General features: G+C 38.5%; 1 protein-coding gene across 1 annotated transcript in view; it reads right to left on the bottom strand.

The window, feature by feature from the left end:
• The window catches only part of LOC137393154 (peptidyl-prolyl cis-trans isomerase FKBP3-like), a 41,374-nt gene extending 37,952 nt beyond the window's left edge, over positions 1-3,422 (bottom strand). Inside the window, exon 1 of the mRNA XM_068079582.1 lies at positions 3,315-3,422. Within this exon, the coding sequence (XP_067935683.1) occupies positions 3,315-3,413 (99 nt within the window). The 5' untranslated portion in view covers positions 3,414-3,422. The remainder of the gene's footprint in view (positions 1-3,314) is intronic.
• Positions 3,423-15,526: the final 12,104 nt, after the last annotated feature.

The raw sequence follows: 15,526 nt of genomic DNA, 5'->3' as shown, positions 1-15,526 counted from the left end.
TAAATTACAATACAAAAGATACTGATGTTTCCATGTTGATATTTGTTGAATCTGGTCATATGTATGGGTGGAGGTAAGTGCGGATGGATATAAGTATGAGTGAATACATGGATGGGTGGATGTAAGTATGGGTGTAGGATGCAAGTATGGGTGGATGTAAGTCATGCAGACTGTAATTCAAAGGTTGACTTGCAACAAAATTCACATTACAGTTATTTGGTATCAAAAGATTCACCATGTCTTACTCTGTTGTGTTGTAAGTGCCAAATATGTGGAAATGTGATTATAAGCTCTTAAAAGCTCAAAAACAAAAAGCCGCCGTAGATTGGAATCTCTTTATTTCTATGACGTAACCGCGAAATTTGGTTATCGTCTTGTCACGTATGTTCTCACGTGAATTGAAAGGCCAATAAAAAGCTCAATATAAAACTTAAAGATGTAGTTGCGTCAAAAAATTCAATTTAATGAAATTAAGACCCATTAAAGGCTAAAACATCAGCTACAATTTGATGCCATTTTTGTCTTTGTAGACCGACCCTGTCCAGAGATATATGCGTTTGAATGAGGCCCTCTTTTAAAAAGCTCACGTGTCAGCGGGTGCCTTTTTCGTGACGTCACAAGCAAGGTATCTGAAACGAAACCACGAGCAATAAATATGAGGTCGCTTCGTTAGTCAATCATGCGCGCAAAATTTTTATATAGGCCGTAATAAATGTTATCACTCGTAAAACGCGTTGTCTGTGATCTCGAAGATTCTCGTAATTAGATCATTCATTCTCATCGTTACTGATTCAACGCGTTTCAACAATTACTAAGTTATACATAGTTTTAAAATGGCTTCAAGTTCGAGCGACCGCTACTCAAAGTTATCTGAGCAACTTTTAGTAAAAGATTAGAGTAGACAGCCTATGGTCAAAGCTGACAGGCGTCAGCAGCGTTTTGCTGCAGAGGAAGACAGAATGGAGGTAAATTAACTTAGAGTCTTCTATACCTAAGTAAATGTAATATTTTTTTAGTCATAAATACATATACCAATTAATAAAATGATAATTCTTTGCTATCTCCAATCATCGTTTCATAGCTTATCTGCCATTTTACCTAGCTATAAATTTTTTTTCGAATTTTCTTTGGTAAATTAGAGTCATGATTACAAATTATTTTCACTCGTAGGAAGTGGGTAAAATCGATTGATCATTGCAAATCTTTAATCTCCAGAACCAAAGCTTCGAATCGTTGGCTTGGCGTACTTGTGCCTTTATTAAATGTTTATTCGTTTTTTTTAAATTACACTCGCAATCTCCAATTCAACTTGCAATCCAACTCCCAATTCGGAAGCTGTCAATAGATACGCTTTAGAATGACATATCTATGAATGACATATTTTTTGCATTTGTTTTACTGATTACAGAATGTTTATGTCGTCCCACCAGCCGAAGAAGCTTTGTCAGTGTGGAAACTGCCATAAAGGAGAAAGAGAGACTTGAATGCGTGCTGCATAAGCCATGATGTTTTGTTTGAGTTTGTTGCAGTAGATGAATTTGTCTTATTGTATCAGCTAAAACTATGTGAGTGGCCACGACTTGATGAATATTTTTAATAAAAGCTTTATGCCGAGATGAAAATATTTTTGCTTGTAAAATTTATATAATAAAATAATATTGTTAAAGATAATGCAAAACATGATTTGCAGAATATTGTAGTGAATTTGATATGGTATATGGATGTCCGCAAAACTGGAGAATGTGAGTTCAAATCCAGTTTGCAGCAGACTTCTCATCCTTAAAACTCTATCCCTGTCTATATTCTTTTCAAAGACGTGGCTTGCTTATTTCACTTAGGTAGTATTCGGTAAGAATACTACTAGTAAGAAACTAGTACGTAGACGGTGTAGGCAATGATATACAGCTCCGCCCCAAGGATAGGCGACATAATGTGGGCGGGGCTTATGGGAGGCTGTATATCGTTAGTATGGGTAGCTGCTGAACTGTGCTGATACAAAGACCGCGTTCTACATAAGTGACTTGACAGATTTACCGTAGACCGGTAGAATTGGTAGTCGGTACCCAAATGTTTACACAACATTTGGAGAAAGTGAGTAGAACAAATTTTCAATTTTCATTATTTGAGGCCTTTGAAACATTCATAATAATGTATCTGTAGCAGGATTTAAAATTTTATTCTAGCCAACATGAGCAAATACAAAATAAGATATATGCCAATAGAGCCGCGTAAGACTAGACTTTTATCGCAAATACCCGATGCGAATACGAGAGATAGAGACATGCTGCCTAACGCGTGACATCATTTTGGGCAAGTCTGGGCACGTTTTGGTGGCCTGAGCGTTTTTACGGCGATCAGATTTTTTCGGTTTTAATCTTCAAATATCTTGGCAATGCGATCGCGTAACACAACAAACAACATATCAACTGATAGAGAAAAAAATGCTTTCTTTTAAGATCAACTTAAATTTGACGCAACTACATCTTTAACGTAGTACTAGTCTATGACAAACACTTCGGGTTTTACCAAAGTCCCCGTATCAAATATAGATGCTCGCTACTTTACAGTTTTGTTTCGGCATTATTCAATCGTCAAGTCGTAATCTGATTGTGACCTAAAACTTCGCAAATAATTTTTGCAGCACTTTTCGATTATCACAGGTGACCAACAGGCTCGTCATGATTATCAGGCAATGATATGTACTCCTTCGAGCTAAGGTTAACAAGTTTAACGATTTTTTACGGTAAGTTATAAGATATCACTGCTAAAAGTGACAGCATTACAATGACGAGAAAATAGATGCGTAAGAACAATAGACATAGTTCTATTGAATGCGTGAAGCATATTTGTGAAAATATTTCGACGAATAAGGTTGCATGAAAGTGTAAACAGAAACCATCTACCACAACTACGTCACATTTGAGCCATTTTGGAAAGGAAATTCAAATTACGACGGTCTCGTGTGACTGCGATTTTCTGTTCGTTTTTGAGCTTTTAACAGCTTGTAATCACCTTTCCACAAATTTTGCACCTACAACACAACAGGGTAAGACATGGTGAATCTTTTCATATCAAATAACGGTAATGTGAATTTTGTTGCAAGTCAACCTTTAAATACTTTATGTACATCAACTAAAAAGGCAAGACTAGGATTCTGGTTACATGATGCGTAATTTCAGACGATATTGCTTGATGAGATCCATTAAGCAAAGCTTTCGTATTTTCTAAAATCCTTTGTACAATATAAAACTATTTATGAAAATAATGTAGTAGGCAATATTTAATAGTTGTAGACCAACAATTTCCTATCATACTTGAAATGTAGCATGTTCTTGTATCCATGCTATGACCTCTTTTTTTCCAACTGTCTCTCCTTTTAATACTTCTTCTGTCCAAGGTAATTCAACATCCATGCTTGCAAATATCTAAATAAGAACAAATATATCATTGAGTAAATCAACTCGAGCCATGCAATCAATACTGCAAAATATGTATGCCAAGGTAGCGTTGTAAACTAACACTGTTTAATACCAGAACAAGGAAGATTGCTGTTAAGTTATATTTTTTATTTCCATAAAAATCAAAATTGAGCAAAATATTGCAATTAACTAGAATGGTTCCATTAGCATTTGCTGTTCTAGCTCTAGTAACATGTGTGCACAAAAGGTTTAAAAAATAGTAACCGGCACGCATAGGCCTAATTGAGAATTGACATGGCAACCATCATACGTGCTTGCATCATACATGTGTCGCGGCTTGAGAAGTATATTAATAATTGAGAGTTTATACAAAACCATGAAAGTGATTCGCTAAAAATATAAAAGGTAACTCATCAACACATGTAAAACTATATAACAATATGCACACACTATCACTAGATTTATATCAAGCTGTTGACAAGTACTAATCTACTATCAAAATCTTTATATTATACTGTTCATAAGTACAACCCTATCATTTATATTTAAATCAAACTGTAAACGCATGCCTACTATCAACATATTTACAACAACAAATAAATGTCCATCAGCCGTTAAAAATATTTGTGAGACTTTGTAAAGATAAATATACTATCAAAACAATTAAATAAGAAGATCAGTCATTTTTTACCTTTTCAGTAATTTGTACAAAAAATTTCCAAAATAATAAGGTGGCTTTATACTAACACACAAATCGCCTTTATAAAATTGAAATTGATCATAGCAAATTATTTATTCTTTGCATTAAAGTAAGGTAAAATAATAATTTAATAAGGTTTATAGTCCGAACCTCGACTGGTTTGAAACTCGACGAGTTTGTATATCGACAACGGTTGGTCCAATCTCGACAGCAGTTTTACTATTTTACCGTCTACTATTTTCATAGTAAATGAGCGATTTATATGTAAAAGATTTATTTGCGCAAAAATATATTGTTATCCATTTGATGCAGCACTCCCCAGCTTATGTAGGCCTAACAATATTTTGCCCAACCTAAATATAGAACGAATGCTAAAACAAGTAACAATCATAAATATGGTTGACTGTTTTGCTAGCAAAATGTTTTATTTGAAGACTAAACTTCAGTGAGTAGCTTTGGTTTTTATTTTTTGAAGTGAGGATAGAACTGCAAAAAGACATTAATTATTTGTTTTTAATTAAATTATTAAATTATTGTAAAACTGCATCAGGCTTTGTCGATGTTCGGACCAACCTTTGTCTAGATTCGGACCAACCTCTGTCGAGATTGGGACTTGTCTAGGTTCGGACTTGTCGATGTTCGGACTGTTTCCCATTTAATAATACAACCCAACTGAATTGTCCAAATGAATGCTAATGAACAACTACAAAAAAGTTCAATTTAAACTGCTGATGCACCCAGACCTGCCAACTCAAGAGTGGGGCAATGCGTGAGATTTGGTTTTGGGGCAATTGATGTATCAATGACAGTATATATGAAATTGTGGAAATTGGGGCAAAAATCTCACGCATTTACATTTTTTCTTTAGAGTGATTGCGTGAGTCTCACGCCCAATGCGTGAGTCTCACGCCCAATGCGTGAGAGTTGGCAGATATGGATGCACTCGACAGTTTTAATACACAATGCGCGAATAGACTTTCCTTAGCTACGGGCTTTCCTGCTGGAAGATAGAAATCGACATAATGAGTTATACAGATTTAAAAAAGTGAAACCAAAGCGTGCAATAAGTTTAGCATATTACTTAAGTATTGGCAAATATACACCCACACAATTAAAGCAAGCAATCTCAATAACAGTTCCACAAAATAACTAAACTATGTACTCCTACACTCCTACACTACGCGAAACATGCTGCCGGAAACCGAACGTTAACCATTAATCATTATACATTATAGAGTAGTGTGCGAATCTTTATTTCCAAAACAGTAGATAGCACCAGTTCAACCGAAGTTCTATATGCGAAATGATCGGTCTGTTCATTCAAAAGGTAATATCATAAATATAGTAAACCCCACTATGTCTATGGGTAATTGTAGCCTATTCAGGATAGACTCGTCATTGGATAGACTGCCCTTCAAAACAACTCACTCGTGGGCAAATGCACGGCCGAATATTGTTGTCAAGATGGGATTACTCTTAGCCTGTGTTGACAAACCGTTGTTTTTGCGGAGTTGTATACCGGCGAGCGGAGCTCGACGGGCCGTGTTTAAAGCACATAAATTTTATTATTATCTAGTTCAATACATCAGAGTATTTGCTTTGAAATTAGCCTTTATTCAACACACAAAAATAATAGAACTATGAAATACAGGGTGTAAAAAGTATGTCCTGCAATAAAAAAACACTTGGTTGCTGCAATGATATACAGCCCCCTGAGGGGCTGTATATCATTGGTTGCGGTTCCTACAATGTGATGACTGAATGATGCTAAATTATTTTTAGCCTTAGGTAGTCGACCCCCTTTCGCTGCCATTGAGGCTGCGCTTTTCTGTTTCCAATCAGTGCTGTACTAGCCTGGGCATGGCTCTCGTGGGGATTGGGAGAGAGCCTGGGACACATAACGAAAAAAAGGTAAGAAAACTTCTGTAAAACTAGTGACATACTGTACGTATGTTACATTTGATGCTCAGACTGATACTAATGGAAGCGTGTCGTTAGATTCAGATCTCACGATATATTGGGCGTTGAGCGTTTAAAAGTCTATCGTCGTGGTGACGTGACTCGATTTAGTGAAAGGCAGTAGTTCAACGTTTGCAGTTTCATTACATTTCTCTAATGGGTCTAATAAAAAATGACAATTATATTATCTTCGTAGGAAGAACCTCGGCATTTTCTCTCCGTTCGGTCAAACAAAGACAGTACGATATTTCATTTTTACATTTGTACCAGTATCGAGAGGTACCAGAATCACCGTATTCCAAGTGTTGATGAATAGCTTCTGGTAGAACAATAACCTTTTTCATACACACTGGTTGTATTATGTACTTTAGAGTTATCTTCCCACTATTGTACCAATATTATATTCGCATACCTTGTCTGTCCCATTTTGTGTTTCCTGTCAATAAACAGTTTCCTGTCACCTACCGCATGGATCACATCACGCTCACTATTACCATACTCTTACGTTATCAGAAACACCTACCAACAATACCACATGATGGCCAGTACTAATATTACATCGTGAGAACATTTATGTTAATTCCTTGCTAAAAGGTTTGTTGGTGTAATCTTCTTTCAATCGACGCTAAATATGGCAAAGTTTAACCCACCGGCAAAATTTGACTTTGTACCGGAGAAGTGAGCTGAGTGGTCCACCAGGTGGGGAAGATTTCGTAGCCTGTCACAGCTAGATAAGCAAAAAAATCAGCTGCAGATCGATAGTTTGCTGTATACAATGGAATCTAAAAGCGAGACAATTTTCAATTGCCTGGGACTGTCTACAGAAGACAAACAAAATTACACAAAGGTGAAAGGTTTTGACAAATACTTTTCTCCAAGGAAATACGTTATATTTGAGAGAGCAACATTCTTCAGATGTGACCAGCTTCTCGGTGAGTCTGTTGAAGAATTTATTCGTGCAATAAACCACATGACGGATAGATGCGACTTTGGAGATCGTAGATCAGAGCAGATTAGAGATCGGATCGTAGTGGGAATTGCGGACAAGGATGTTAGCAGAGAAATGCAAAAAATGGAACTGGACCAGCTTACTGAGGAGAAGGTAGTTGCCATGGCGAGACAAGCTGAGCAAGTTAAGCGTCAGATGAAGTTGTTGTGTCGGGGTGAGGATAACACCTCTGTCGACGCTATCCATAGCGATAATCATCAGAGACGTGAGCCAAGTCGCAATAGCCATCGCCTGCCCCCAGCCTCTGGCTATCAGCAGCGCCAAGGGCAACATCAACCATGTAGAAACTGTGGGTACTACCAGCATTCGAGAGATAGCTGTCCTGCTCTGGTGCTGTTGCCGGAAATGTTCGAAAATAGGACATTTTTCGTAAGTATGCTTGATGTCAGCCGGTAAGCCTAAGCCAGATTCCAACAGCCGTACGTCTGTCGATGAGATAGAGGCAGAAATAGAGAGGGTCTTCTTAGGTGAAGTTCAGAATAACCAAAATTACAGTAACCCATGGATGAAAAGTATTGATGTGCACACGGGTGAGCCAGAGTCCAAACCTGTGTCCATTAAGTTTAAACTTGACACTGGTGCTGACGTTTCTGTTATAACTAGTAGCTTGTGTTCTGGTCAAAGTTTAAAACTAAATGACAAGATTTTAGTAAGCCCTGGAAATAGTAGAGTACCTGTGCTAGGTTATTTTTCAGCAAGATTGTGCGTAAATAATGCTGAACACTATGAACGTCCATATGTAGTCAACCAGACAAAAGCGTTGCTACATAGAAATGCATGCATTGAGTTAGGTCTGGTAAAAGTCAGTTGTATTGTCGATCATGTGCATACTGTTAACCATTTTAAATGTGAATTTCCTAAGCTGTTTCAGGGTCTGGGCTGTATGAAGCAGGAGGCTGGTATCATGCTGCGAGCAGGTTGTCAACCGTACGCCATAAACACACCAGGAACTGTACCTTATCCGTTGCTCGACCACGTCAAGTCAGAACTCGATGAGTCAGAGCTCGCCTTGAGGGAGTAATTTGCCACATGGATGATGTGTGTATATAGGGAAATGACCAACAAGAATACGATAATAGAGTCCGTGCTGTGTTAGATCGAATGGTACAAGCCGGTATGACACTAAATGAATCCAAATGTCAGTTTGCCTGTCGGAGCATCAAATTTTTAGGCCACGTAATAAGCTCCAATGGCGTTAAACCTAACCCCGACGCCATCCAGGGCATCCGAGATTTTGCGACACCAAAAAATCTAAGTGATGTGCGGAGTTTTCTTGGCATGGCCAACCAACTCAGTAAGTTCACTATGCGTCTAGGTGATCTCAGTACACCGCTCAGGAGTTGCTCTGCAAAAACTGTCCGTGGTACTGGGGAGACCGGCAAGCTAAAGCCTTCACCAACATCAAAGATGAGCTGTCCCAATCTGTAGAGATGGCGGTGTACAACCCAACTCGCAAAACTATCATCCAGTCAGATGCATGTAGGAATGGCATTGGTGCTGTATTACTACAAGTACAGCCCGATGGTACGCTTTGTTTAGTTTACGCTGCATCACGAGCACTCACCGACACTGAGCAACGATATGCCACGATTGAACAGGAAGCCCTTGCTATTGTATGGGCATGCGAAAAGCTGAGAAATTACATTATAGGCATGACTGTTAGTATTCAAACCGATCACAAACCGCTCACCTCTTTATTTAGTGACACAGAACTCAGCAAAATGCTTGCTCGCATTCAACAATTTGGCATGCGCATGTTACGCTTCCGGTACCGGATGGAACACATTCCTGGGAAGCAAAATATTGTTGCTGATGCACTTTCCATTCAAAGGCCGTTCCTACTGTGGAGGACATAGCATTCTTGGAGGAAGTAGAAAATCATGCTCGCAGTACTCTGCTTTACTCCGCTTCCAATGAGAGACTCGGCAAACTCATAGAGTCACAGAAAAATGATGAGGTATTGGCAAAAATTCACCACTTTGTTAATACATCGTGGCCTGCGTATATGACGTCCAATGACTCGATAGTACGTCCTTTCTTTGAGAATTGCTCTAGAATAACCATAATTCATGGAGTACGTGTTTTCAACGATCGAATAATCATTCCGCTCGCTGACCATCTCGAAGTGCTACAGAAAGTTCACCAAGGCCACCTAGGCATTACTAAGTGCAGAGATCGAGCAAGGAAGTCAATTTGGTGGCCCGGTATGTCGCAACAAATTGCGGAAATGGTACGCTCATGTGAATCGTGTCGAAAATTAGCCCGAGTTCCTCCAGAGCCACTGATGAGATCAGAGTTCCCGTCTCGCCCATGGGAGCGTGTTGGTAGAGACCTATTTTATTTTAAAGATTGTTGGTATCTATTGCTAGTTGATTATTATTCTCGTAATGTCGAGGTCGCTATGCTGAAAGAGCTCAACAGCCTGGAGACCATTGGTCACATGAAAAGCATCTTTGCACATCACAGAATTCCTGAGCTACTGGTTTCAGATAATGGGCCCCATTACTCTTCGATAGAATTTCAAATATTTGTCACCGGCTATGGTTTTAAACTCATCACTAGTTCGCCAAAGCACCCGTAATCGAACGGCGCAGCCGAGAGAGCCGTTCAAACTATAAAGTTCATGCTGAAAAAAGAGACCGACCCTTATCTTGCATTGCTGGCATATCTTTCAACAACCATTGAGAAAGGGTTATCTCCTGCACAGTTGCTTATGGGCCGACAACTCCGAATGACTGTACCATCACTTCCCGTCATGCTGGAGGCCTCTAAGCCTAACCTCCAAAGCATTCGTGCTCAAGAGGAGGACCAGAAAAAGAAAAGCAAGATCTCCTATGACAACCAACACCATGCCAGAGAACTGCCACTGCTTGACCCTGGACAACAGGTCTTTGTTCCAGATTTAAACCATGAAGCTGTAGTAGCAGTAGCTGTCCCAAATGCTCCTCGGTCCTATCTTCTCTGAAACTCAAGTGGAACTTCAATTCGTAGTAACCGAATTGACATATGACCAATCGAAAATATAGCTGACGATGTTAAACCGCCACCAAACAATCCAAAGGGGCACTATATATTGAGGTCTGGTCGTACGGTTAGGCAGCCTGTGAAGCTCGACTTATGAATCCAACAGAGTGGTGTTAGCCCCCTGGTTCAGACTCTAGCACTCAAGGTTCTGTAACCTTTGTAGGTCGCTACACTCTTGTTAATATTAATGTGACAATCATTTCCCAATCAATATGTCTTTATGTAAATGTTACGCTTTCAATGGTCATGTTTGTCGGAGAAAGAGAAATGTTGTATTATGTACTTTAGAGTTATTTTCCCACTATTGTATCAACATTATATTCGCATACCTTGTCTGTCCCACTTTGTGTTTCCTGTCAATAAACAGTTTCTTGTCACCTACTGCATGGATCGCATCACGCTTACTATTACCGAACTCTTACGTTATCAGAAATACCTACCAACAATACCACAACACTCACTTCTACATGTATGCACGAATTGTTATTATTAATTCAACGTATTTAGGATTTTTATTTTTTCATTTCATATTAATGGTATCATTACCTAATCCTCTTTTGTTGTAATCGTAGCAAAACCGACTTAGTTTAGCTATTATTTGCTGATTATTTTACATTTACATCTGAACCCATTTATAATTGTTTTATCTTTTAATTTATTTGACCTGCACAAAAGATTTTCCTCATGGTATGAAGTTTGAAAGTTACAGTTGTTTGACAAAGTCCTCTCTTAATTTATTTCAACTACACAAAACACTTTTCCCATGATATGTAGTTTGAAAGTTAGACTGGAAAATGTCAAATACAAATCAATTTATTGTGCAAAGACTTTTGTATCGCCCAGACAACGCCGGGTAGCACAGCTAGTACATATATATGTATATATATGTATATACTTATATATATATACACGTATGTGGACAAATCAAATGTGGACAAAGAACAAATCAATTTTCTGTCCAAAGACTTTTTATTACCCAGGCAACGCCGGGTGATACAGCTAGTATATATATATATATTTATATATATATATATATATATATACTCATGCTACAGACAGTACTGTTTCGGCTATTGAAGCCTCATCAGTGCAGCTCAGAGCTTAGGCAAGGGACACAAATCCCATTACCAATGAGAGTTGACTTCCTGCCACGAAACAACTAAGTTGTCTCGCAGACTTTAAGAAAGTCAATGTGCTGGCACCAGAGTGCTCAAATCACAAAAGTGATGAGCTTTGCACAAAGGCTAATAGTGCCGCACCTCTCACAGAGCGCTCAACCAAACCGAAGTAAGGGAGCATATACTCATGCTACAGACAGTACTGTTTCGGCTATTGAAGCCTCATCAGTGCAGCTCAGAGCTTAGGCAAGGGACACAAATCCCATTACCAATGAGAGTTGACTTCCTGCCACGAAACAACTAAGTTGTCTCGCAGACGTTAAGAAAGTCAATGTGCTGGCACCAGAGTGCTCAAATCACAAAAGTGATGAGCTTTGCACAAAGGCTAATAGTGCCGCACCTCTCACAGAGCGCTCAACCAAACCGAAGTAAGGGAGCATATACTCATGCTACAGACAGTACTGTTTCGGCTATTGAAGCCTCATCAGTGCAGCTCAGAGCTTAGGCAAGGGACACAAATCCCATAACCAATGAGAGTTGACTTCCTGCCACGAAACAACTAAGTTGTCTCGCAGACGTTAAGAAAGTCAATGTGCTGGCACCAGAGTGCTCAAATCACAAAAGTGGTGAGTTTTGCACAAAGGCTAATAGTGCCGCACCTCTCACAGAGCGCTCAACCAAACCGAAGGAAGGGAGCATATACTCATGCTACAGACAGTACTGTTTCGGCTATTGAAGCCTCATCAGTGCAGCTCAGAGCTTAGGCAAGGGACACAAATCCCATAACCAATGAGAGTTGACTTCCTGCCACGAAACAACTAAGTTGTCTCGCAGACGTTAAGAAAGTCAATGTGCTGGCACCAGAGTGCTCAAATCACAAAAGTGGTGAGTTTTGCACAAAGGCTAATAGTGCCGCACCTCTCACAGAGCGCTCAACCAAACCGAAGGAAGGGAGCATATACTCATGCTACAGACAGTACTGTTTCGGCTATTGAAGCCTCATCAGTGTACCTCGGCTATATATATATATATATATATATATATACGTACCTCGGCTATATATATATATATATATATATATATATATATATATATATATATATATATACGTACCTCGGCATATGTACCTCGGTATATATACGTACCTCGGCTATATATATATATATATATATATATATAGCCGAGGTACGTCACAAAGCCATTACCGGATACAAGAAACGCCTTCGGCAGGTCCTACGGAGCCAGCTCAATGCCAAGAACCAAGTCATGGCAATAAATACCTACGCACTGCCAGTAATAAGATATCCAGCAGGCATAATAAAGTGGACTGAGGAAGCCATCAAGGAAACAGATATAGCAACTCGTAAACTGCTGACCATGCATGGAGCACTCCACCAAAAATCTGATACTACTAGATTGTATCTTAATAGGAAAGATGGCGGTAGGGGACTCAAAAGTGTACAGCAGACAGTGAAAGAGGAGGAGCAAAGCATCAAAGCATATGCAGCCTCCATGGCCATCTCAGATAAGTTGCTAGCTGAATTTCAATCGGCTGCTCTTACAACGGACCTACGCCCTGATGATGAGGAAATTGACTGGCACACGAAACCTCTTCATGGTGCTTACCACCAACAAATATCTAAGGTTGGCGATCTTCACCAGACATATATGTGGCTGAACAAAGGAAACCTAACGGCCAATACAGAGTCGCTAATCATGGCAGCCCAGGAGCAAGTGCTCCCAACAAGGCAACTCCAAACGAAAATCTATCACACTAGAGACGATCCTAGATGCAGACTGTGCAAAGATGCACCTGAGACCATCCAACACATCATCAGTGGATGCAAGCAGCTAGCAGGGAACGCATACACTGAGCGGCATAATCATGTCGCAGGTGTTGTGTATAGAAGTCTATGTGATGAGTATAGCCTTAATAAACCACAACACTGGTGGGAAGCTCCTGGTAAGGTCAATGAAAATGACCGCGCTAAGATCCTCTGGGACGTCCACATCCAAACTGACAAGCATGTCCTAGCAAACCAACCAGATATAGTGGTGATAGACAAGGAGAACAAGAGGGCTACTATAATAGATATAGCAGTACCCAATGACTACAATATAGCCAGCAAAGAAAAAGAAAAGGTAGAGAAATATCTCCCTCTTGGAGAAGAAATTGAAAAATGCTGGAATGTAAGAACAACTGTAATCCCAGTAGTCATTGGGGCACTGGGTGCAATAACACCGGCGCATAAAATGTGGCTTGCCCAAATACCAACAACAATCAACTCAGGTGAGTTGCAGAAAAGTGCGCTATTGGGAACAGCTAAGATCTTGAGGCGAGTGCTCAAACTCCCAGGTCTCTGGTAGGAGACCCGAGTTAGAGCAGAATTTACCACCCATACGGGGTATCCGAGGTGAGGAAACAATTTTATAAAAATTGTTTCCTCGTATTAGCGTATCGTAGGCGTAAATTAGCGTATCGTAGGCCGGTCTTAACTATTATTAAACCAAGCTTTTCAAGCGTTTTGTGGCAATTTTTGGCCGAGTTAAACTGTCTATTTATGTATAATCCAATTGGATGGGTAAGTTTTAAGATACTGTCGACACTTTTCAAAAACTTGGTAATATATTTAAATAGGTTTAAATGTGTTTTGTATCGTTATTATACTTAAACGACTCCACTGAAAAATGGTTAAATTTGTTGATGAGATTTCTGCACAAGGGTTTGCAATGTTGTGGATGAATAATTTTCGTAAGTTGTGTGCACATACACTTATCATAAATACTCTCAAAAGTTTGCTCCGCTTGTTTGGTCGTGGGATAAATCAGTGTTATATATACTACATAACACCGTTATATAACTTTATAAATCACTGTTACTTATCCTACATAACACTGTTACATAACTTTGTAAATCACTGTTATATATACTACATAACACTGTTATATAACTTTATAAATCACTGTTATATATACTACGTTGCACTGTTACATAAATTTGTAAATCATTGTTACACTATATATCCTACATGATGCTGTTGTATAACTTTGAAATTTTATTGATTGTATATGAGATTTTTACACAGCTTTCACATATGTGGTCGGTTGAAAAAGGAAGTCATTACTATCAAAAATATTTTTATATAATGTTCAAGCCATGGTATTTTGCCTTATGACGACATAGTAGTACAACTTTGAATTATATAGTAATAGAGATAAAGAGAATATTAGAATGCTTCAGAGCAGATTTCATAATATAAATCTGCTTGGCTTGCTTGAGCTATTTTTAGAATATTGCTTTTTTATTTCGAGCAATTAAATACTTGATATTCATAGTCATAGCTAAACTTAACATTCATATTCATAGCTAAACTTGATATTCATATTCATAGCTAAACTGGATATTCATAGTCATAGCTAAACTTGATATTCATAGTCATAGCTAAACTTGATATTCATAGCTAAACTTGATATTCATATTCATAGCTAAACTGGATATTCATAGTCATAGCTAAACTTGATATTCATAGCTAAACTTGATATTCATATTCATAGCTAAACTGGATATTCATAGTCATAGCTAAACTTGATATTCATAGCCAAACTTGATATTCATATTCATAGCTAAACTTGATATTCATATTCATAGCTAAACTTGATATCCATAGTCATAGCGAAACTCATATTGATATTCTTAGCTAAACTTGATAATATTCATAATCGTGGCTAAACTCGCACTACATGTATCACACGCTGGTAATTGAAACAGTACAGCTTATTTTATGTGTTGATGATGTAAGCACTGGCTAACACCTGCCCAATCACCTGATCCAATGGCTGTATCTCTGTCAGAGAAGGAGAGTCATTAGCTCATAAAAAGCATTGCTCCTGTACCAATTATTTATGAGCATAGGTTAAGAGAAGGCAGCAGTAAACCGCTAGCAAATGCTGTCTCCCATCAGCCCATCAGCCACAGTGTGATACCCTAATTATTATATTTATCCAACCTCTAAAACTAACCATAATTGATCCCCCTTCATCAGAAAGCTCAATTTTTGTTGTTTATCTTTTTATACTAGCTCTACGAGTTGATCAAGACAGATTTGTGTCGGGCTTTTTTCACATGATTGACTGCCACTACTTATCCATACTCTGACATTAAATATAGTTTTAATATGGAAGATGTTAAATGGTATTGTAATGCTATATATTTTTAAGACCTGTTTAGCGACAAGTTTAAAATACTTTGTAGACTAGCATTAATGGCAAAACTGAGACAGATGGCAACAAAGGTCTA

The sequence above is a fragment of the Watersipora subatra genome, chromosome 4, assembly GCF_963576615.1.
Source record: "Watersipora subatra chromosome 4, tzWatSuba1.1, whole genome shotgun sequence".
In the NCBI taxonomy this organism is placed as follows: Eukaryota; Metazoa; Bryozoa; class Gymnolaemata; order Cheilostomatida; family Watersiporidae; genus Watersipora; species Watersipora subatra.
The sequence above is the reverse complement of the archived record's forward strand: the minus strand, read 5'-3'. Positions and strand labels throughout refer to the sequence as shown.